The sequence below is a fragment of the Spea bombifrons genome, chromosome 3 (genome assembly GCF_027358695.1).
Source record: "Spea bombifrons isolate aSpeBom1 chromosome 3, aSpeBom1.2.pri, whole genome shotgun sequence".
NCBI lineage: Eukaryota > Metazoa > Chordata > Amphibia > Anura > Pelobatidae > Spea > Spea bombifrons.
In genome coordinates, this window is record NC_071089.1 from 69,271,986 (window position 1) to 69,296,262 (window position 24,277).

General features: G+C 40.1%; 1 protein-coding gene and 1 long non-coding RNA gene across 2 annotated transcripts in view; both read left to right on the forward strand.

The window, feature by feature from the left end:
* Positions 1-3,966: 3,966 nt before the first annotated feature.
* Positions 3,967-24,277, forward strand: part of LOC128482732 (uncharacterized) — a 194,439-nt gene continuing 174,128 nt past the window's right edge. Inside the window, exon 1 of the long non-coding RNA XR_008351011.1 lies at positions 3,967-4,035. This is a non-coding gene — a long non-coding RNA (uncharacterized LOC128482732). The remainder of the gene's footprint in view (positions 4,036-24,277) is intronic.
* Positions 16,455-23,376, forward strand: GJB7 (gap junction protein beta 7). Its single transcript, XM_053458609.1, has 2 exons — positions 16,455-16,602; positions 22,332-23,376. The coding sequence occupies exon 2, from the start codon at positions 22,352-22,354 to the stop codon at positions 23,102-23,104; it is 753 nt and encodes a 250-aa protein (XP_053314584.1). The 5' UTR covers positions 16,455-16,602; positions 22,332-22,351; the 3' UTR covers positions 23,105-23,376.

The window sequence follows — 24,277 nt, forward strand, 5'->3', positions numbered from 1 at the left end:
TTGAGTCTCACTATGCAAATTTAGATATGAATGATTGTTGAAAATGAAAACATCTGGAATAACAACAGATTGGGCCCAAACGTTATATAGATGATATTTTCACTTCTTATTTAAATCCCAATGAGTATATTTCAGTATTCACTCCTGTTATAGATTATCACACAGTTGGTATCAGTCAGTATTTTAAATAGAGATTATTTAGCCATGAATAAAATTAAAAATTGTGACGATAAAAGTGTTAATTGTTTAAATATCAAGTTTATTACACAATCTATTTCTCAAGTTGTTATTATTAAAAAAGACCTTAACAAAATATTGGCATATATTCTTACGAGATGAATTCTTTAAAAATATATTGACGGAGAGACCCCGGGTAATTTATAAGAGAGTTATGAATCTTAAAAGCATTGGTAACAATGAAACAACAAGAAGAAAAACATAAAATAAAAGATGTATTCATTGTAGCAACTGTACAAAAATAAGTTACAAGATTTTTCACTCTGGCTAATCAGACGGGACAAGCATTAGATATATAAGTGCCCTGACGTCATTTTAACTTCAGCAGCGGCAGTTACAGACTGATGGGAGTTGGAGTGTGAGACGGTGACAGTCAGCTTAGCAGAGGCTGAGATTGATGCTCGTTACTCATACAGAATACTGCATGTTAATGAATAGTTTACATTAGTGCAGAAAATGTGCTGTTGTGGGGTGGATTGGAGACGTTGTAGTGATTACTGTATTGATTACAGGGACAGCAGCCAACATTTTTTTCTTCTGTTCCTGAGTGGAGTTTAGTTGATTCACACAGTTGACCATTTAAATCAAACCTGTCATTTGTGGACGCGTTCATTTTTATAATTATTATAATTATTACTCTTCATTGATAAATAAATTATATATAAAATATTGGTGACAATATAATATGTATTATGTATATTATTGGGGAAATTCAGTCCTGCTCCACAGGGTTGCATGTGCCTATCATCTGCCACTGATGTGCCCCGCTCAGTGCCCTGCTACTACTACTCCTGCTGTATATGTGGCATATTGGGTAAAAAAAAACAGAGCACCATAAAAGGGTTGACTCACTGGCGTAACTGAGGGGTCCTGTGTCTCTAGTGGGTCTGTAGCGGATATTTATCCCGGGGTCACAGGGACAGGTGAGTAACCACCACATTGGGTATCCACGCAGCCGGGTGCCTGACATGGGGTGAGATGGAGTGTGTGTTAGTGAGTATGGGTAAGTGTGTGTAACTTGTGTAAGTATGTTTACATATGTTGTATGTTGGAAGGAGGGGCAAAAAAGGCACAGACCAGCTGTTAAATTTGGGGGGCCAGGGAATTTTTTGTACCAGGACCCCGGGGTTTCTAGTTACACCCAGTTGTGGGATTCAGCTGGTTCTTACCGGTTTGCACAAACTGTTTCTTAAAAAATGATCAGTTTGCGCGAACCGTTTCTTAATTACCCTATCATAGGCCGCACTTTCCCCCCACTTAAGGTGGTTGTGCAGCCTATAATTGGTTTTAGGATCCAGATCCCCCGCGGCGCTGCAGGGGACTTGGATCCTCCTTTCCGGTAGCAGCGGACATCTGTACGATGAAGACAACCCCGCTGTCACCGCCCACGAAGGTCACTGAGTCGCGCTGACCAGCTGACTCAATTCTATTTCGGATCAACGAGAATGGCTTCTTAACACGCCATCCCTGTCGATTTGAAATAGAAGTGAGTCAGCCGGCGCTGCTCAATAACTTTCGTGGGCGGCACCAGCGCTGCTCAATGACCTGTGTGGGCGGTGCCAGCCCCGTTCAGTGAGGAGGATGGGTGGAGCCGCCGGCAGCAGCAGCGGGGTTGTCTGCATCTCACAGATGTTTGACAGCGGGAATCCAACAGAGTGCACATCGGGGTCTTCGGTCAGGTAAGTTTAAGTAACTGGGGGCATGATTGGCAGTGGGAGGCTGGGACAAAGATGGCTACGGGGGACTGGGGGCAAAGGCAAACTCTGTCCCCAATTTCCTATAGGCATCTTTGTCACTAAATAGCTTCCCATAGTCCCATGTTTAGTGACAAAGATGCCTATGGGAAACTGGGGACAGAGTTAATTAATGGGATTAATTAATGGTAATTAAAAGTATGCACTGGTGCTTTTTAGATGATTGAGAAGGCATCATAGATTTGTAAAAAAGATACTCTTTGAAAAAAGGTGAAAACGGCATATACCAATTTGAGTCCAATTGTTTCTTGCAGTTTTCACCTTGTTTTCAAGAAGTAGATTTACAAAAATGATTAGTGGCTCTTTGTTTTATTAATAGCATTTTTCACATAAACAATTCACAATCAATTTTCTAAAAAGCACCAGTGCATACTTTTTCCAGACTTCTATTGAACACTTTGATTAACTGCTTTATATAGTGACTGTCTGAGTCTCTATGTGCGAGAGAGACTGCCTGAATCTCTGTGTGTGAGAGAGACTGCCTGAATCTCTGTGTGTGAGAGAGACTGCCTGAATCTCTGTGTGTGAGGGAGACTGCTTGAGTCTCTCTGTGCGAGAGAGACTGTCTGAGTCTCTCTGTGTGAGAGAGACTGCATGAGTCTCTGTGTACAAGAGAGATTGCCTGAGTCTCTGTGAGCGTGTGTGAGAGAGAGACTGTCTGAGTCTCTGTGTGCGTGTGTGAGAGAGACTTCCTGAGTCTCTGTGTGTGTGAGAGAGACTGCCTGAGTCTGTGTGTGTGTGTGAGACTGCCTGAGTGTCTGTGTATGTGTGAGAGAGAGACTGCCTGAATCTGTGTGTGTGTGAGAGAAACAGCCTGAGTCTGTGTGTGTGTGAGAGAAAGACTGCCTGAGTCTGTGTGTGACAGAAACTGCCTGAGTCTGTGTTTGTGTCAGACTGGTAGGAGCGAGGAGAGGAACCCAGTACGCATGCTACCTTCCAGTAGAAGAGGGAAGGTTTAGTGGACAAGGCAATATCAGAGACGGTCCGAAGATCAGGGCGGGAGAGAGCAGCGAAGTCTGTAAGACAAGCCAAAATTCGGGATGGGAGAAATCAGGATAAGCGAAGTACAAAGCCAAGGGTCAAAACCAGAAATCACAAATATCGGGAGCGCAAACTAAATAGCTCTGTCTGGGAAAATAACTGAGCACTAAATGAAGCTCAGTGCCAGTTTTTAAATCATCCACTAGATGTCGCCCCTCCTCCTTGCGTGGTGCCGTTGACGTGCATTCCCCAGGCTACGTTGTGCAGGAAACTAGAAGAGGCAGGAGGGGGCGCGCGCCTAGACACAGTTTGAAGGAGCTGGTTCCGGGAAGACGGAAGTTGCGGCGTGGGAGACAGTACCCGCTATCAGCAGGTACTCAGGTGAGTTACTGCAGCGAAGATTCTCTCGCCGCGGAGTGTGTGTGTGAGACTGTCTGAGTCTGTGTGTGTGTGAGACTTCCTGAGTCTGTGTGTGTGTGTGAGAGAGACTGCCTGAGTCTGTGTGTGTGAGAGACTGCCTGAGTGTGTGTGTGTGTGAGAGAGAGAGACTGCCTGAGTGTGTGTGTGTGAGGTTTTTATTTTTTAGTACGAAATCTCGGAAGTGGTTTCTAAAAAAATTGAATCCCACCACTGATCACACTCCTATCATGCCAAGTCATATTGCTGAATTTTTTTGTCCAATTGTGGTGTGTTACTTACTTTTATTAAAAATGTGGGGTTTTTAAATTATTTTTAAAGGTGGGGGGTCATTTTCGGTTTCGGCTAAGGGAACCCTGAATTTTCGGTTTTTGTCCAGAATTTTCATTTTGGTAAATCCCTAGAATAAATAGAACTATTTGATTTTTAATTATCCTGATTCCTGAATTTGTAGTCACAAAACTTTCTCGGCCCAGAAATCAGTGAGAGGAAAAGTAAATGTTTTGTGTCATTTACTTTATTTTAATCTGTATATCCTGTTAAAGGCCATATTTTTTCACAGTGAAAAATGAGTGCGGCCCGCACACGTATACAATTCTGATGAAGTGGCCCACTGCAGAAAACACTTGGACACCCCTGTTCTACTGTATATACTAGTCCTGTTCCTGATCAGCCAGCTTTCATCAATATAATCTGTTCTTGTATACCAGCCTGGTGTGTGACTGTAATCTCTTGTCTGCACTTATCTGTCTCTCAATATGAATCTCTGAGTACAGACAGAGCCTCAGATATCCCTTGCAATTGGGCTCCTACCTGACCTATTTACCCGGGCCCTGACAGATTAGTATCTGTGAATGAGAGAATGAATATCTGTGAATGAGTAAATGAATGAGTGTGTGTGTGATAGCGTGAATGTGTAAGTGGGGGGGGGCATGGCATAGGGAGGCTGTAATCACACTCCTATCACGCCCAGGTTCCAGCATGTACTGGCTGCCTGGGCATGTCAGGAGTGTGATTGCTGTTATATATATATTTATATATAATATTGTTATAGATTTTTTTGTCCAATTTTGGTGTGTTAACCACACTTTTATTAAAAGTAAGTAACACACCAAAATTGGACAGAAAAATGAATATACATATATGATAGTTAACAGCAATCCCACTCCTATCATGCCCAGGCAACCAGTACATGCTAGGACCTCGGCATGATAGGAGCGTGATTGCCGTCAAGAATTATATATATATATATATATATATAGTTATTGAATTTTTTGTCCAATTTTGGTGTGTTACTTTTAATAAATGTGGGTTTTGTAGTTTTCGGGGGGGGGGCATTTTCAGTTTCGGCCAAGTGAACTCTGAATTTTCGGTTTCGGTCCAGAATTTTTATTTCAGTGCATCCCTAAATTAATACCTGGAAATACAGAGCTTGTATGTCTTATTCAGATGATGTATGCCTACAAAGCTGTGTTTTCACGTTGTTTATTTGATCTATAACTGAACGAATGCAACAAAAGCTATTTTTATTTAAAAAATAACTGTATTTATATAAATAAATGTGCGTGTGTTCCTATTATATACTTATATTTTTTTCTTATTTCGGTGAGGTGTGTGGATTTGGCAGGCTAGGACCCCTGACTACATCACAATATCTGATCCTTATATGTTAACAGCAATGAAATACATGAAACAGTGCTGATTTACATTATTACATTACTATGTCACCTTTAAAGAAAGTGAAACAAATATAGAGGAAACACAGGTCAACTCAAGCCTGAGTAAGGAACACAGATTTACTGCCAAGAGGGACAAAGACAGTCACAAACTCTCCAATCAGCTCTGGTGTTCTATGTTTTTGACCAAAGTGCTTGGGGGAACTTTCTGAACCCTTGTCACCAGTGACTTGTTTTGGTTCCTGTGATAAAAGGGACCTGAAGACTCTGGCCTATGAGACCACATTCAAGGAGGGACTGTCGAATCAGACTGAAGGGCAATTGCGAGTGGACTGTTTTGATCTAAATTTTTTGGGCTACTACCACATGATTTCAATGTTGTGCTTAACTTGCAGTCACAGGGGTGTTAAGAGTAACAAGACGGCATTTTTATTGTGACCAGATGATTTATTTGTGCCGTTAGTGAGGACTAGGCAAAGTACATTGAGTGTGTTTGGCCCACTAATGGTCCATTTGGCCTAATTAGTGGTTGTGTAATTATTGAGCTAATTATTGAGAACAAGTAGCAAACTGGTGAATGGGGAGGTTCAGGACAAATTATGAGGAATATCACACCTCCAGTACATGACAACAGTTGGCACAGAGAAACACCTGCTGTTATATAGGCATTCAAAAAGTTATTGCTTGTGAATAGCTTGTTTGCTTTCTTATCTGGGCATATCCACAACATATTGCATCTTTCACTCATTTACATATTTGTTTCTAAGCACACACTATAAGCAGACATAGTGCCTTTATAGGGGATTTACTATCTATTTGTGATGGACGGTTGGTCAGCAAAGAGATGCAAGTAACTGAGAGCTATTCCATTTACATCAATTGACCAAAGTGAAGCTTGTGAGGTGACTCAGCCTCTTGCATATATAAAATTGTTACCACAATACTATATTTTTATGTAAATATTTACAGTATAACACGTACTCCCTCCCTAGCCCTTTATAGCATGTTTGTGGTTAAATACACTGCGTGGAATCATTGGCAGATTTTAACCGTGGCCTAAAAACAAAAGGCTATAAAACAGATTGGAGGCATTTGTTTAAGGGTTACATTTCGTAAGCTGTGTGGGAACTCGTTGTTAGGGGGACAATAATTAACCCAGTTACTCCCACCGTGTGGAACGCCTGACTTCATATAGTGCCAAGGTGTATCAGAATTGATGGTATAACCTTTACCTTTGCATTGTGGTAGCTATTTTGGTAGCAAGTGTATCCATGAGATTTATGTTTCTATGTTTAAATATTCTTTAATTCATTCTTCAGAATTTCACGGTCATGCACAGTACAATAACCTATATATCACAATCTCCACATACACAGTGCCACACAAGCATGTCTGAGCATACACCATAATATTATTATTACCACCATACCTGGGAACTCTCCGGGTTTGGCCCCAGAGACTCTGGGTCGCCACCAGAAAACGCTGGTTCTGGGAGCCCATTTCCCAGTTAAACAACTGTTGTGTCCCTCAACGTCAGCGAGAAATCCATCAGCTGGAACACCCGCAATATCAGCGGAACAACCCACCGATGTCAGCGGAACCGCCCACCACCGCTAGCGGGACCACCTGCTGATGTCAGCGGGACCGCCCACTGGCCTCAGTTAGACTTCCTACCTGCATCCTGCAAGCATCCTGGGAGGTAGCGGTAGCCATAATGTTCACAGATATGATTATGACATGCATATACATTACTGAGCACATTACCACAAAACCCTGTAAATTATATAAATACACCCTGGAAAAAAATGTTATCGTCTATAAAACACAAAGTCCAGTCTAAACAAAATAAACGAAGAGTGTTTAATTTTTCCTGTATCCTGTTTAGCAGAATATTATGGATTATTGATGTTGAACCACGTGTGCTTAGGTTCTCTTCCTTCAGCTGCTGAAACTACATGTTTAAACAGCTGTCCTTCTTTATTTCTCATGAATACATTTTTGTTTACAGAAATGATCTATTGTAGATGGGTTTCCTTGCATAGTCATAAAGGCCCTAACCTCTGTAGCTCCTGTAGTGATAATAACTGTCATTGAAAGTAAGAGGATATAAAGACATTTTAGCAAAATAGGTGTTAACTGACAGAGGTCACCTAGAAATTGACCAGTCCTTTAATCTAAATAATATTATGAGTTATTTAAGATTATAAAATACATATAGTACTGTATGTCCCACCCACATACAGTTGTAATGCATGAATGCTTTGAAAAATAGACATGTTAAGAGTTTATTTTTATCATTTAACAAAATGCAAAGTGAGTAAACAGAAGAAAAATTTTGGTGTGACCACCCTTTGCCTTCAAAACAGCCCCAGTTCTAGGTACACTTGCAAAAGTCATATAGTAAAATGTATGATTACACAATTTTATCAAACGGGTGCGAATGTTCATCGATGTAATATGTATGTTGAAACATAATCATTAAATGAAACAGAAAAAGCTGTGTAGGAGGAATACATCTAATTGAGGAACAGCCAAAGTCATTAACAAGGTGAGGTGACTAAAGACAGTATAACATCAAAGGTCATACAACATGGCAAGACTGAACAGAGAAACAATGTACTAGGTAGTTATACACAATCAGCAAATCAGCAAGGTCTTTCACAGGCATGAATTTCAAGGCAGATGGGTTACTGGGCAAAATGTCTGCCCAAGCTCTTTTCAAGAAGCACAAAGAAATGGGCAATGTTGAGGACAGTAGACGCCAACGAAACTTAGTGCAGCAGATGAAAGACACCTGCTTACTTCCCTTTGCAACCAGAAGATGTCCAGCTGTGCCATCAGTTCAACACTGACAGAAAACAGAGGGATCAACTGTCTGGGGAAGTCTGGTTGAAAGTGGTCTTCATGGAAGACTTTCTCCGATGTGGAAACAAGGCCAAGTGACTCAACTATTCCCGAAAACACAGGAACTGGGGTGTAAAAAAAATGTCAGCGGATGCAAGAATAACAGATACAGACAGAACAGAATGACACCCCATGAGATCCCCAACATTTCCGCAATGAGCCTTTGTCAAGGGTAGGATCTAAAAGATCTTACCCTTGACAAAGGCTTATTGGAGGGATCTCAGCCTGTCCTGTCTGTATCTGTTATTCTTGGTATGTTACTTGTACTGGTACTATTTCTTCCTTGGCTATTTATCTTCAACACAAACTTTTAACATCTATTTTCTGAAAGCATTCTTACTTTACAGCATTGTTTCTCACCTGCCTAAACCTTTTGCACAGTACTGTAATTGACAGTTCTGATTAAGGTAATAACATACGTTAAAACAATACACAAGACAAAGGCAACACATAACACTCCTTAACCCCTTAATGGCAAAGCCAGTACATGTAAATGCTCAAAATGGGTTTAGAGACCGCCCATTGTCCTTAAGGGGTTAATTCCTAGAAATATAGTGTTTCCGTGTAATTTCATTTCTAAATGGTTGTTTTATAAAAAAAAAACTGAACTGTAGCCTGCATAATATTAACAGGTTGTGATGGAAACCTGTTTACTTACAAGCAGGTGTAAAAAAGGTTTGGTACCGGTATATCCATTGAACTGCCACACTAATATAATGTTTATGACCTTTTGTGGCTATGTCATGGCAGGCTGGTGCAGGCTTGATGCCAGGAACTAGAATGCAAGCCATATCTAAGCTGCAACCAGCTATAGTATAGTCTGCCCCTCTAGTAGTTACTACTTGAGGCTTTGTTCCTGACTTGTACAAGTATTCGTGTCTGTCACGAGGGACAGATCTACTGAACAGGCTCCACAACTTGGGCTGAGGTCTGGCAGCTCCATGTTGGCACGTGCCAGAGTACAACAACCTTGCCCACTGCAGCTTAGTGCATTTTTGATATTTCAATATTTTCACCTTCGAATGAGATTCCCATCATAACATAAACAAGTAATACATTTGTAGATGTTTCCAGTTCTGTCATATACACTGTTGAAGAGTTCTTTGACGGAAGAGGGTGGAGTGACATTCGGTAAACTATGCAAGTTTTTCAAGTTTAGAGTTATCATCTTCCTAATACAAGGATTTCTTAAATAGAAATTACAACACTCGACACGGTTACATCAGCGTATAAAAATAGAAAGTCAATATTGCCCCTTAGTGTGTAAATATATTATATATCATTGCAAGATGAGCAATGAAAACAACCAGGCTAAGGCCCCCAAATATAGTTAATTTTACTGGTTTTCACCTTATGACAAGAAAGCCCCCATCCTCCAATAAAATCCAATGTTTTGATTTGTACAAGATGACAACTTTTAAAAACAATTTCAAAATCCCTAGCCCAATCAACAAGGCACTGGTTATATTGTCATCTGTCTGTGTAAGGATGAAACGGGGAACTGTTTTAGCTTCAAGCACCTGGAACATGAGCTGTTATTCTTACTTGGCATATGGTGCCCGCTTTGACTTTCAGCCCTGACACACCAATACGTATTGTTAATTAATGTGTGTCTGTGGGCTGAGCACCATGAATCATAGGTTATATCATACTTCCTCTGAATATTTTATGTGGAAAGTGGCTTTGTTATCATATTTCACCTGTCAGCGGTGGCTCATGGTCCCTAAGTGAAAAATATATAATAGAAGAGTTTCAACCTCAAAAGACAGATTAAATAATATAAAACTAAGGAACATATCACAAGTGTTATACTGTATAACAGCATGATAACTCCTGGGGTTTCTAAGCAGCTGCTACATCTGCTTGTATGGTAGAACTACCTAGGGCTCTACACTTTTCTACACTTTTTTGCAAGGGCAAATTCTCTGCAAAAGCATGCAGATTTGGAAGTGCTCATGTTTTGCAACCACAGCTAGTTAGCGTCTGCTTTCCTAATACAATGATATCAAAGTATGTTTTGCTACACTGGTAGGAAAGAGTTAAACATATTTCGCAGAAACCTGTCTGGCAGGTAAACAGAATGTGCGTGGGACATGATTAGAGATTGGTAAAGAGCCACAGGAGAAACAAAAATAGCTAATTAAAAAGTAATAAGGGCACTACCTATTGATGAGTTTTTAGGCAGCTCAATGTCATTCATAAAACAACACACTTGAGGAAGACAGAAGTATTAATAGGTTCCGAAAACCTTTGCGACCGTAAGCCATAGCAGTAATGAACAGCATGGTACTGCTGATATGCACATACATGAAGGAAAGCATGATCGATAGAACTCATACACGTCAATTGAATAAATCTGTTAAATCCTCTACCATGTTTTTGAACTAGAATGGCTAAAGTTAAGCACATTCCTGCAGATTGTTTCAATTAGAAACAAACACTCTGCAGAATATAGAGAGGCGGGAAATCTATATTAAAGGTGCAATTATTCCCTTAAAAGTTAAGTTTTCCGTAAATCGGTCAATTAAAAATGTGAATATACTTTCTTGTTGGATTCTTTTTAGAGTGTCAGCTGATCCTCAAAGAACAATGATTTTGGTTCTTAACAGCTGGGGTCAAGCCAGCTTACTTCAAAAACCCATATCATGTTCTTTAGTAAATTAGTTACTGCAAAACTAAGAAAAGGTCTCTGAAAATGTCCAAATTAAAAAATACTGTACTTTCAGTTTCTTTTTTTATTGGTTGTGTTTGTACATTAAAGGACCCCCTTTTGCCTTCAGAACTGCCTTCATTCTTCGTGGCATACTTTCTACAAGGTGCTGTAACATTCCTTAGAGATTTTGGTCCCCCACACAGTTACACTACCACCAGCCTGAACTGTTGATACAAGGCTTTCATGTTGTTTACACCAAAGTCTGACCCTGTCATCTGAATTCAGACTCATCAGACCAGGCAACGTTCCTCCAGTCTTCCATTGTCCAATTTTATTGAGCCTGTGCGAATTGTAACCACAGTTTCCCTTTCTTAGCTGACAGAAGTGGCACCCGGTGTGGTCTTCTGCTGCCCTGAAGCCCATTTGCTTCAAGGTTCGACGTGTTGTGCGTTCAGAGATAATATTCTGAATACCTTGGTTGTAATGAGTAGTTATTTAAATTACTGTTTTCCTCTGACCTCTGACATCAACAAGACATTTTTGTCCACACAACTGCCGCTCACTGGATATTTTCTCTTTTTTGGACCATTCTCTGTAAACCCTAGAGATGGTTGTGCATGAAAATCCCAGTAGAACAGCAGTTTTTGAAATACTCAGACCAGCCTGTCTGGCACCAACAACAATGCCACGGTCAAAGTCACTGAAATCACCTTTCTTCCTCATTCTGATGCTCGGTTTGAACGTCAGCAAGTTGTCTTGACCACGTCTATATGCCTAAATGCATTGAGTTGCTGTCACGTGGTTGGCTGATTAGCTATTTGTGTTAACAAGCAATTGACCAGGTGTACCTAAAAAAAAGTGGCCAGTGAGTGTGTATATATACAGACCACATGAAATATTGAGACTTTGGGCCCAATTTAGACATTTCCACTTAGGGGTGTACTCACTTTTGTTGCCAAGGTTTAGACATTAATGGCTGTGTGTTGAGTTATTTTGAGGGGACAGCAAATTTACACTGTTATACAGGCTGTCCACTCACTACTTTACATTGTAGCAGAGGGTCATTTCTTCAGTGTTGTCACATGAAAATATATAACAGATTTACAAAAATGTGATTATATATGACACAATGCTCCTGGTCATTTAGCTCTGTTCAAACAATTGCTCACAAACTCATGTCTCAATTACATAAACAAGAGCAGGATGGATGAGATGGTATGGTAAATTAATTCATGTAGGAAACATAGAAAACTAGATGAATAATAAAGTAGGGCAGGAAAAAAACAGAAACAAATTAAAACATACATTATGGTACAATTCAGTAAGAGCTATACAAATCGCATAATGTATGCATTAGAGGAAGGTAAAGACTTCCATCAAAGGTTACAAATTGGACTTCTTATAGTTTTCCTGGCCATTTGGGCTTCTCAGAAGAATCCTGCTTTGTCCACACCTGTTCCCTTGTTGGTTGCTTATTCTTAGTTCTCCTGTATATTCAATGGGATTTCTAAATGTTGATGCATAAATCAGGTGATGACTTTAAACAAACAATGGGGCATTCATAACCATTATCATCTCTTGCCAAACATGTAACCAAACCTAACGTCAAAGGATGTTTATCCAAGTGATCTATAGAAATGTTTGTCTTCATCATTCCCATTACAGTGGATATAAAAATTCTACACACGCCTGTTAAAATGCCAGGTTCTTGTGATGTTAAAGAATGAGACAAAGATAAATCATATCAGAACTTTTTCCACCTTTAATGTGACCTATAACGTATACAATTCAATTGCAAAACAAACTGAAATCTGAAACACAAAAACAAACTGGTGCAAAGGAGAGGAGGGCCCTGCTCTTGTGAGTTTACAATCTAGTCGGTGGTTGAGGGGGAAGTGAGACAATAGGAGAGGACGGCTTGGATGAGTTGATCTGGTTCCAATGATGTGTTGAAGCTGTTGGTTGTTCAGATGGCTTGATTATGATGATGGTTGGGAGTACTGGGAAGGAATGTTGTACGCTTCCCTGAACAGGTGGGTTTTCAGAGAGGTTTTGAAAGTTGCGTATGAGGCAGAACGTACGGGGGAGGGAATTCCACAGGAGCGCAGGTGAAATCCTGCTTTCTGCAGTGGTACTCGGTATGTTGTTTCCCTCCAGTTTAACTCCAGTGTAACTCTTAACTGCCCACTTATTTTGGAAAAATATATATTAATAATAATTCCAGGGGCCCGGCCGAGCAGCACTGGAGCCACACAAATATCTCACACATTGTGTGAGGAAACAATCTTTTACTGCACAGGTTCCTGCTTCACCCAGGCGGGAAAAGAGAGTTTCCTCACACAGTGCGTGGGCGCCACAGCTGTAAACTGTGGGCCTACGTTAGGCAGCCATGGGGCTGCATAGACATCAACAAGGTCCCAGTGTCGCTCAGCTGGTCCCCGGACCAGTGAAATCTGTTGATGAGGTTAGGGGGGTGCGGGAGAGAGAATGGGTAAATGAATGAATTAGTAAATGATTGAGTGTTTAGGGGCAGAAATGGGACAGCAGGTTGTTAAGGGGCAGAGGTGGCACAAGAAGGCAGTTTAAGGGGAAGAGATTGCACAGGCAGGCAGTTTGAGGGCAGAGGTGGCACAGACAGGTTGTTTCAGGGACAGAGGTGGCATAAGCAAGCTGTTTCAGGGGCAGAGATCGCATGGGCAGGCTGTTTAGGTGGAAGAGATGGCACAGACAAGCTGCATGGGGGCAAAGATAGCACAGGCAAGCAGTTTGGGGCAAAGGTAGCACAGAGAAGCTGTTTGGGGGCAAAGGTGGCTTGTGAAGTTGCTTGTGAAGTTGGAGCCCTATGGTTTCTAGTTATACCCTTGGTGCAGCACCATGATAAAAAATATATGGGGCTGGTGTCCAAATATTAATTAATATTAATTAATATATTAATATATTAATATTGCTTTTAATTCCCAGTCCTGCCCTGAATGATGCTGTGGAAAGGGAGTCTGTCTCATATTCATTTGCTTTTCTTTTCTGAGCACCATTAAGAATGGTCAAATTATCAGCCTTAACGGTGGGCACAGCCTTGAAAAGACTTGGTGGGTCTATTTATACCAGGATGAGGTTTTCCCATTAAGAGATGAGCTACCTGATACTGGACCGAAGATGGCAATTTTCATAATTTTATGGGGTCAATTATGACCTCCTAAAAGGATACATTTGCTGGTATTACAAGCTACCTTAGAACCCAGCGAGTCCCATAGAAAATCATTCAATATTTATATTACTTAAATGTTTCATGGGTCACATTCCCCAGTGTACTCTTCACTAAAGTCAATGGGAACTAACAACTTAGAAAAAGCATTGCTTGGTGATCGATGGATTTATTGAAAAAACGATATGGGGTGACAAAACAGACACTGTAGAACAGAAATATACTATGCTAATCTATCCCAGTCCTTTTGCTTGTTTTTTGGGGGAAGAAATGTACTATTATAAAAACTAGCTCAGATAACAAGGTGACATTGAGGGATGGCATATCAAATATTTGTCTTGATATGAAGAGAATTGCTTCATGTCACACATTCTCTGGAATGACCCATATTTTTAAATAGATTAAGTGCTGATTTTTTTTGCCAAATCAGTCAAGCCTGAACATATACACAATTAATCTTACAAAACAACTTCAATCTGTAAATAGAAACACAAGCAATAGGAATTATATTACTAAGTGTCAATGCTGTAAAACAAAAGGTAAATGTTACATAAGCCAAGGTTGTCATGTGAGGCTGTTCCAGAAAGCCTGGTATTCTGATCAAAAAGGGAGGAATGTATGTATCCAAAGGACACTAGTGAAAATTAACTCATTATCTGAATCTTGTGTTTTGCCCTTGTCTCCAAAAAGGGGAGGGGTAATTACGTCACGTGTACCGATGGACTGGAGCCTGGTCATCCATTCTTCATATAGGTCTAATGGAGAACACCTGGTTACTATTTCAGCATTACATGAATCTTGGGCTTCAGGGTAAAATATTAGCCATTTATTAATACTATGTTGAATTGAGGTTCCAGGAATAAGGTGCTCTGTCCAATGAGGACTCTATGTTCCTTTTTAGAAATACAGTCCTTTTAGCAAGGACCTTATTGCAAATTACTTGTTAAAAAAACAATTTTTGCAATGTCAAGAAAACACAATTCAATCAAATTCAGATAACTTTACTTTTATAGTAAAACGGCGTACCAGATTTATAAGGCAGGTACATACCACACTAAGATGATGGAGTTCTGTCTAAAGGATGTAGAAAGCATTTAGTAAGGCATGGAACAGGGGGCAGGTAAGGCCAAGTGTCCCCATTGGCCCTTTGGCCCCCTAACATATGAACTGGCACACATATTTACGCTAACACACTCATGTTAACACACACGTACTTGCACGCATATTCACTAACACATACTCACACTAACACCCATACTTACACACTCATCGTAGCACACACATTTCCTCTAACACACACTTACACATTTATGCTAACACACATAAACATATACATACACATCCAACATACACACTACCTCCCTTACCTTCTCATTCAGACTCTTTCCCTTAGTGCCTTAAGCTGGAGTCATGTAACAATGCATTGTTACCTCACCTTGTTTTTGCCTCTGTGTTTGGGCAATTGCCCCCCTGTCCAGCCCACCCCTGGCATTGAAATACAGTTCAGCTAGGGTGCTAGATTAAGTATTTCATATATTCTTGCGCTTTCGTAGCTTTTTCTATAATCAAGGGAGAGCTGGTACCTTCTGGCCCAATAGGAAGGAAAGCTGTATCGTCCCAAGGCTCCTTGCCTCGTCATAATTAATGGCCTCTGTCTTTAATCTAAATTATATATTTAAGAATGACATTAATACAGGAATAATAGATCATTTTAATATGAATAAAAAGAGGGAAAACTCCCTGCACTCCCTAAAAGAGACTTTGGGTTTATATATAATAGTGGTGTTGTTACCATAGAAAGCAGTGGATTTTTTTCTTCTCGTTGGTCCATTCCATGAGTTTTCATAGTGCTAACTTTTGAAAGACCTCCATTGCGCACTGGAAGTATTATTGTATCATTTGTTAGGTATATGCCTAGGGTTCCTTAGGGGTTTATTTGCTAAAAGGTCAGGCCAGTCCGAAAATAAATAACACACAAAGGAGTATCAGTACAAACGTGAACACCCACAAACATATATAAAAGGAGATACTTCCCAATAATATACAGCAGCAACACAAGAAAATAACCCTGAGATGATCTTCCTGTGACATTTCCTAACATGTTTTGAGGTCCCCCTTGTGCAGAGTGATGGGACATATCCTGGTCCTTCACAGAAGGTCGTTCATTGTTTTTGCCACCACACTTCATAGTGTAAATGAGCTGGTTACAATGGAGATCTCCCCAACTGGTCCATGAGACTCTGCCTTATCGAGGCATCTGATAATCTACCCCTTAGGGTCTGTCTAAAAACACTCCATAGGTTCCATAACATTGCATGACTAATTAAATGGGGTCTCCTACCCTAGGCTTCATAATGGCTTGTAGCCCCCCACATTGAAAAGGTAAGCACCATTTAATGCACTGCTGTCAATATACCTTTAAATTCATGCTTTCAACTCAGCCTTATTATTGTATCTGTTTGAACTTCATCTGACGACATATAAATGTGGTGTTCAGCATTTGTTTATTGTAAATAAAGAGCTTAGATTAGAATAAAGTTACCGCCTCTCAGGTTATTGTGCTGTGTTTCAATCTATAAACAGAGGTGGCCGAGCGTGTTCTCTTGTGAGTAATACATTAGGAAGAGAATGATCAGGTTACACCTGTGGTTAGCTTCCCTTGGAGACGGCAGGGTTGCTTTGTTAACGCTCGCAGATCACGCTTATCATAGAAAGAAGGCAATAATATGAATTTTTCATGCTTCTAGCCCGTTGCTGCTATCATCTGCCGCATCTCTGGTATGTAATAACGTATTTTCTTATGCGTAATAAAATTATGTTAATTATGGTAGACATACAGGAATAAAGGCTCTGTGGCTCTGATATTTTTATATATTTGACTTTTTTTTACGTACTGGATCTTGTTTATTATGCGACTGTAGGCTACTGCACATTAACAACGGGGTATATTTAACCATTTGTTAGCAGCCCCAGACAAGGTATTACATTGTATTCTTTACCTACAAACACATTAACCAATACTGCATGAATGAACTGTTTGCAAATCAAACCAGTTGTTAACATAGATATATTAAATATAATGATTGTGTGTTTTCCACCCAAATGAAAGGTGTTTCAGGAAAGGGTTTGTGTAAATGTAAATGAATTATACATATATGGGGCTCTGGTATCCCTGGTAAATTATATTAGATATTTTGAATCATTCTTTTATTTATATGGTATATATGTTATATGCTGTAATCATCACCTTAGTCATATCAGTTGCTTTTCATCAGTATTGACATTGAAATGTTCCAGATGACATTAAAAGGGACCTGTTGTCCATAACTCGGATGAGTAATCATGCGTATCTATATCAAAGTGATTGCACCATATAAACTTTATACTTTAGCTAAACATAGGTTTTTAGGTTTACGTTTGCACTAGAAGCTGGGCTATTACAATCTACAGGTCACTATTTGTTACTGTTGTGTTGTATGCATTATAGTTTTGAAACTTAAATGTATTTTATAAAAAATATCACATCCATAGTATCATGTCTTCCTAAATACACTTAAAAATAAAGGTAGTAGCAAAATAATTTTTATGCCATCTGCAGCTTTTTAGATTTGCGGTTTTCTCACAGAAAATGAAACATGATTTTATAAACTGAATGTAATGAATATACTATCTTTAACCCCATGAGTGCCAGCAAACTATCAAATCATCACAGAATAATTCTGCATTTGCCTTGTGTTACTAGGGAGTTAATTGGAGTGTTGTAAATAAATATAACACACGCAAAGCATACAGGTTTGAGAGAAAACCAAAGAATGGCCTGTACTACAGACTATAGGTAACTGATCACAAAGCAAATGGTTTGGGGAAGCACAACACCACACCCTGTGTGTCATGCGCCCGCACCATGCAAGTAACACCAATGTCCGTGCCCATTTCTGGGGACTTTCTAAATGAGCTGGCTCTTGATAAATTAACCCTTTTATAGCCCATTGTGAAGATTCTATGTAGTGACCAGGGCCGGACTGGCCCACCGGGATACCGGGAAATTTCCCGGTGGGCCGGCAGATTCGTAGGCCGGGCGGCTGCCCGAAATCTTATCTAAACGGCCGGCGCTACTTCAATTCTTTTTTTATTAAAGTATTAAAGCAGCGCCGGCTGCCGGCATCAGCGCTCAGCGGCCGTGTGCGATGGCCGCCTACTGATGGGAGCAGCGTGAGGGGTGAAAGCCCCGCCCCCTCGCACGGACCTTTCACCCCTCATGTTGCTCCAATCACTATGCGGCCATCAGATTAATGGAAATTTAATCGAAACGGCCGATGCGTGCTGACACCGCCGGCCGGAGCTACTTTAATACTTTTTTTATTTTACTTTATATGGCAAGCCGATCCGGCATATTCAATTTAAAAAAAAAAGAATTAAAGTAGCTCCGGCCGGCGGTGTCAGCACGCATCGGCCGTTTCGATTAAATTTCCATTAATCTGATGGCCGCATAGTGGCCGCATAGTGATGGGAGGAGCGTGAGGGGTGAAAGCTCCGCCCCCTCACACTCAGACTGCTGGAGCACCGGATGTCCTGTGGAAGAAGTAGAAGGTAAATAAACAATTTTTTTTTTTTTTAAACAAACTGTATAATATTTTTTTTATATAAAAGCCTTATGCCCCCCATATGCCCCTCTGCCTCCCTGATATGCCTTATGCCCCTTATATGTCACTCTCCTTCCAGAAATGCCTTATACCCCTATATGCCACTCTGTTCCATGATATGCCTTCTGACCCCCTAAATGCCAGAGTGGCATATAGGGGTATAAGGCATTTCTGGAGTCAGAGTGGCATATAGGGGCTACAAGGCATTTCTGGAGGCAAAGTGGCATATATGAGGTTAAAATGCATATCATGGGGCAGAGTGGCATATAGGAGGGTATAAGGCATATCAGGGAGGCAGAGTGGCATATGGGGGGCATAAGGCTTTTCTGGAGTGCCCCATGGTATACCTTTTAACCCCCTATATGCCACTCTGCCTCTATAAATGCCTTTTAACCCCCTATATGCCACTCTGCCTCTATAAATGCCTTTTAACCCCCTATATGGCAGAGTGGCATATAGGGGGTATAAGGCATTTCTGGAGGCAGAGGGGTATATAGGGAGTTAAAAGGGGGCAGAGTGGCAAGCCTGGGGCAGATGTCTGGCACTCCACCAGAATTGATCTGTGTTTGTTTTCTGGTTATACCCTGCAATACGAAAAGACATCAGATTCTACTAACTTAATCAGGTTCTATTAACTTAAGTAATTGAAAGCTCCTTGACATGGGGCTCTGTGCAAAAGAAAATAAAAAGGGGGTAGAAGGGGCTGTTGGTAACCCTATTAGAGGAAGGGAAAGATTGCATCAGGTTCTGGGCAACAGTGACTCGCGTGATATGCCTTTTAACCCCCTATATGGCAGAGTGGCATATAGGGGGTATAAGGCATTTCTGGAGGCAGAGGGGCATATAGGTGGTTAAAAGCAGGCAGAGTGGCAAGTTTGGGGCAGATGTGCATAACTGGGGGGGCAGGTTGGCAAATAAAAGGAAATAAAAACAAAAACAAAAAAATGTCTCAATCTAAAAATGTTTGCAGTAGTAAATGTTTTGATTCCATTATGTGTAATATATTTCATTTATTAGGGCCTTTTAACAGTTTTGCTTTCTGGTATTTTAATACAAATAATATGATAAAAAGAATGTTTTATAGTTATTTGTACGGCAAATAGTGTGACTCGGGTATGTATAAGGGGTGCGTGTGGGTATAAGAGCTCAATCGCGAGATAAACTATATGGGGCTGCTCTCCAAATGTTTCCAGGGCTGCTTTTCAGTCCCAGTCCGGCCCTGGTAGTGACTCACCTAACGTGTTAACCAAAAGGCTCTAATTGCGGTCCTCATGGAAACCTAGACTTGTCATTATTTAAAGATACACATAATTTAGTGACCTGTAATTGAAGCAGGGATATCACGCTAGTGTAGAATAGGAAGGAGTCAGATCCAGATTTCGTCCTGAGAGTTCCCAGGTATTCTCCATGCCGATTAAAGGGACAATCAGTATTAGGACAGTATAGCTACTGTGTGGCTGTTATATACCGTAGTGCATTTAAGAGGGGGATCCTCAGCCACCCTAGGATCTACATTAAGCAAATGTCCCTTTTTGTGCACTGCATCTTCTGTGCTGGACACCAGAGAGCCCCATCAACCTATAGGGGGTTCCTTCCCTGGAAATGCAGCAAAAGGGGCTGCCAATCTAAGCCTACTCAGTGTAGGGCGGAATACATCACTGATAGCAAATATGTTGATTTATTCAACTTTCCATGATCAACTGAGTAGTTTGGTGAGATGAAACAGTTTACCTTACTGGCTTCACCATGCATTATGAAAAGGCAGCCTTTAATTTCTTTAGTGGACAAGAAGGGCCAAGTTAACCCTGAATGCCGTACAGGTTATGTGGGTGCTACTTAAGTATGCATTTTACACCACCAGTTCAGCCCTCATCACGCCAGTTGAAATGTTTTACTTTACTTTAAATTTAGTACCAACTCATAACTAGAGTAATAACATTCTATTGAGTTATGTTGCTAACCCTGTTGAACCAAATAAATTAATATATATCCTTATTATCAACCTGTATAGGATTGCTTCACATGGTCTCCAGTCTTCTGATGAATTACAGGTTACCCATAAAAAAATTGTGTTAGGTTATGTTAATGATGTCATAGAGAGGGCTGACCTAAAAAGTAATAAGCTTTATCTGATTAATACATTTTCAGTAAATTTCGATCTAAATTTCCTAGTGCCGTGCAGAAGTCACTCATCATCCACAGCAACACGCATATTAGTAAACCCCAGAATACATTTGAATGGTGATGATTTAAAAAGATGTTTTTTTGGAATCATGCAAAGCCCATATTTGCATACATTGATTGCGTACACAGAGAAGCAGGGCTACACATACAAACACACATATCTATCACATTTGTGCACTCGGGTTAAAAAATGACTGTGCACCACCAAGGGCAAAAACTGTGCTGAGCTAGCCCTTTATAATGCATAGTTAAATCCATGAGGGTTGCGTTATGTTGAGTAAACTCAAACCTTGCAGGAGAAGCTCACTAGAATTAGACCTTGATGAGATATACTGTACAGCCGTATCAGGAAGCTAAACTGTTCAACTCTTTTGCAACTTCCTCCTTAATGAGTTCTCATTCAAGCCATCCTATATGTATTTTATGAAAGATTAATTTAAGTGACTTTAAAGGCAAAATGTTCACGGAAGCATAAGATTAAGAAACAACTATGTGTACATATGTATCTAAAAGCTGTAGAACAGACACATAAACAAATAATAAACGTAATATGTTATAATTTCCGGGGAGTGACATGATAGAGATCATGGCAAGAGACAAAGGAGACATTGTAGATGGCGTGTGGTGAACGACTTCAATGTGTGTTCAGAAGGGCCAGCCTCTGCAGATTTCTCCAATAAAAAAAAACCCTTTGCTGCCACTGCACATACGACAAAGAGGAGTTGGTGAAATAAAATGTTTCAATGTGCCCACTGGATACATGTAGTCACGTTCTACATAGATGTGGTAGGTGGTTGCACACTAAAACACCGGGTGGCCATTCAGGGCCTGTGTGACATTGAAAGTGGAGGAAGGCAGTATAGAATGGAGAGAGATCAACAGGAAATCATGGGCAGACTGGAATGGTTCTTCTCAAATTCTGTGTCACTATGCTCCCCTATTAGAGATTTTTGAAAAATGTTAACAATTTTGATAAAAAGACAAGTTGTGAAGAAGAGACATTTATAGCTTATTGTATAAGCAACATAGTATTTTGTATATAAATAACTAAGGTCACGTTTTAATCAGTGCGTGTACCTAAAATCTTCCACTTATTTATTGTTCAAAACAGTTTCTGTGTTCAAAGAAAATAACACAATTCTATATTTATAAATGATAAAGTTGTCTTTTTAGTGGCAGGAATGTGTTGTGCATTAACAATGCAGCAAACTGAAAAGGCACCCATATTTACATATGGCTTCCCTAATCAGAAACATAGATAACTATCTCCAGAGGATAGCACTTAAAGGGCCTATGGCAATACAATTATTTTAAATGTAGTGCTGCCCTATATGTGCACTCAAACTGAAAATGTTCTGAAAATTAGCTCTGGACATTCCAGTATTCACCATTTTTATCACACCTGAACAACGTTCCTTTTATAAACAAAAGCTAAAAACTTTGCATAAAAACTCAACCCGATGCAATGTTTGAAAAGCATGCGCACACACACACACATATATACACATACATACATGAGGGTCACTGAAAACATTTTTACGGACGAGCAGCTTATTCATGAAAACCTTTCTAGCATGCAAGCGGTATATCTGGCAGTGTCATGGCTGACTTTAATCGCTTTATATGTGTCTATGCTGAATATAAATGCCCTAAAGAATTCATGTTTATTTATTTTTGCAGACATTTTTCCCTCCAGTGAGATGAGTTGGTCATTTTTGCGAGACGTATTGAGTGGTGTCAATAAATACTCCACCGGCATTGGTAGGATATGGCTCTCGGTTGTATTCATCTTCCGTCTACTAGTATACGTGGTAGCAGCAGAAAACGTATGGAAAGATGAACAGAAAGAGTTTGAGTGCAACATCAGACAGCCAGGATGCGAGAATGTCTGCTTCGACCACTTCTTTCCGATATCACAAGTCAGGCTATGGGCCTTACAGCTAATTATGGTGTCCACCCCCTCGTTGCTTGTTGTGCTACATGTGGCATATCGAGAGAGCAGGGAGAAGAGGCATAACAAGAAACTGTATGAAAATCCTGGCAAAATGGACGGAGGACTGTGGTGCACATATGTCATTAGCCTGATCTTTAAAACCGTGTTTGAATTTGGCTTTCTTATGCTCTTTTACAAGTTATACGATGGTTTCAATGTTCCACGACTGGTGAAGTGTGATATGGACCCTTGCCCTAATCTAGTAGATTGCTATATCTCCAAGCCCACAGAGAAGAGGATCTTCCTATACTTTGTGGTGATCACTTCAGCACTTTGCATTCTGCTCAACCTCAGTGAGTTTATATATCTTATTTCCAAGTATTTCTCCAGGTGCTGTCTTAAAAGGTATGTAAAAAGACTGAAGCCTGCAAAATGCGAATGCCAGAACAATCATCATATCAAACGCGAAACAGAGATTTCAACTCCCCTACAACAAGCTCCCAGCGACACTCCACAATAAGAACCACATAATAAGAATAATGACTTATTTAAGTGCTATTTGAAGGTCAAATTTTCAAATTATATAGTATATTTAACCATTTATGCTTTAAAAGTATGTTTTATTTCTTTAAATAAACTGTTAGAAAATGGCAGTGAAATACTTATTGTCATGCAGAAATTAAAAGGATTTGCCTAGATATCCTTCGGCTTGCTTGCACAGCCCTGAAATATGATGTTTTTGTGTGTTTTATAATACTTTATTCTGTGCTCTTTCTTGTATAACTGGGATTCTTGTCAGTTGTCATGTTAAGTAAGCACTTACTTGGTCCTCATTTTAATTTTGATGACCACAGTCAGGTTTTAAATGCCTATGTTCATGCATCTTTATATATGTAGTTATATACAATATATATAAGCATTGATGTGTATTTGTGTGTGAGAATGGATGTGTAATTTTGTTAGTGTGTGAGCATGAATGTGTAAGTAGCGTTAGATGGAGTGTGTGTTAGTGAGTATGAGTAAGTGTATGTAATTTGCGTGTTAAATGTTTTATGTTGGAAGGAGGGGGGCAAGGGGCGAAGAAGGCACGGACTAGCTGTTGAAGTTCAGGGTCCGGTGGTTTCTAGTTACTCCCCTGCCCAGGGGTACTCAAACCCTAACTCAAGAAAATCATTATACAAAACTAAAGGAATCCTATCGCTAAAACATAACTTTTAATATACTTCCCTATAAACAAAACAAAACAGTAGAGTACAATTCAAAAGAAATCAAAATTCAACATGTATTAGATGAAATAAGCAGTAAATGGTAAATGGGTCTCCAATTCCCTCCATTCAGTATGAAAAAAGGCAGATCTTTTGTTCGACCCTCTGCCTCCACCATGGACTCTGAGAGACAGCAAGCCAAATATGAATTCCCTGCCTAACCACCCTATTGTAAGTAGCTGAACCACTCCGTACTCAAAAACTAATAAAATAATCTGCCCATCTGAATGCCCAAATAATTTCAAGGTTAAGGGAAGAACCTTTGCTTGGTGCTGAACTAAGACTCTCTATGTGGCCAGTGGTGACGTGGTGGCCATATTATCCATTAGAGCGCCAGGGGCACCCCGCTCACCTGCAAACTCACAGTTTAGTAAATGCACCTCTCTGGTATAATGATGTCCTTTTTTCAGCAGTAACTCTTGTATAGT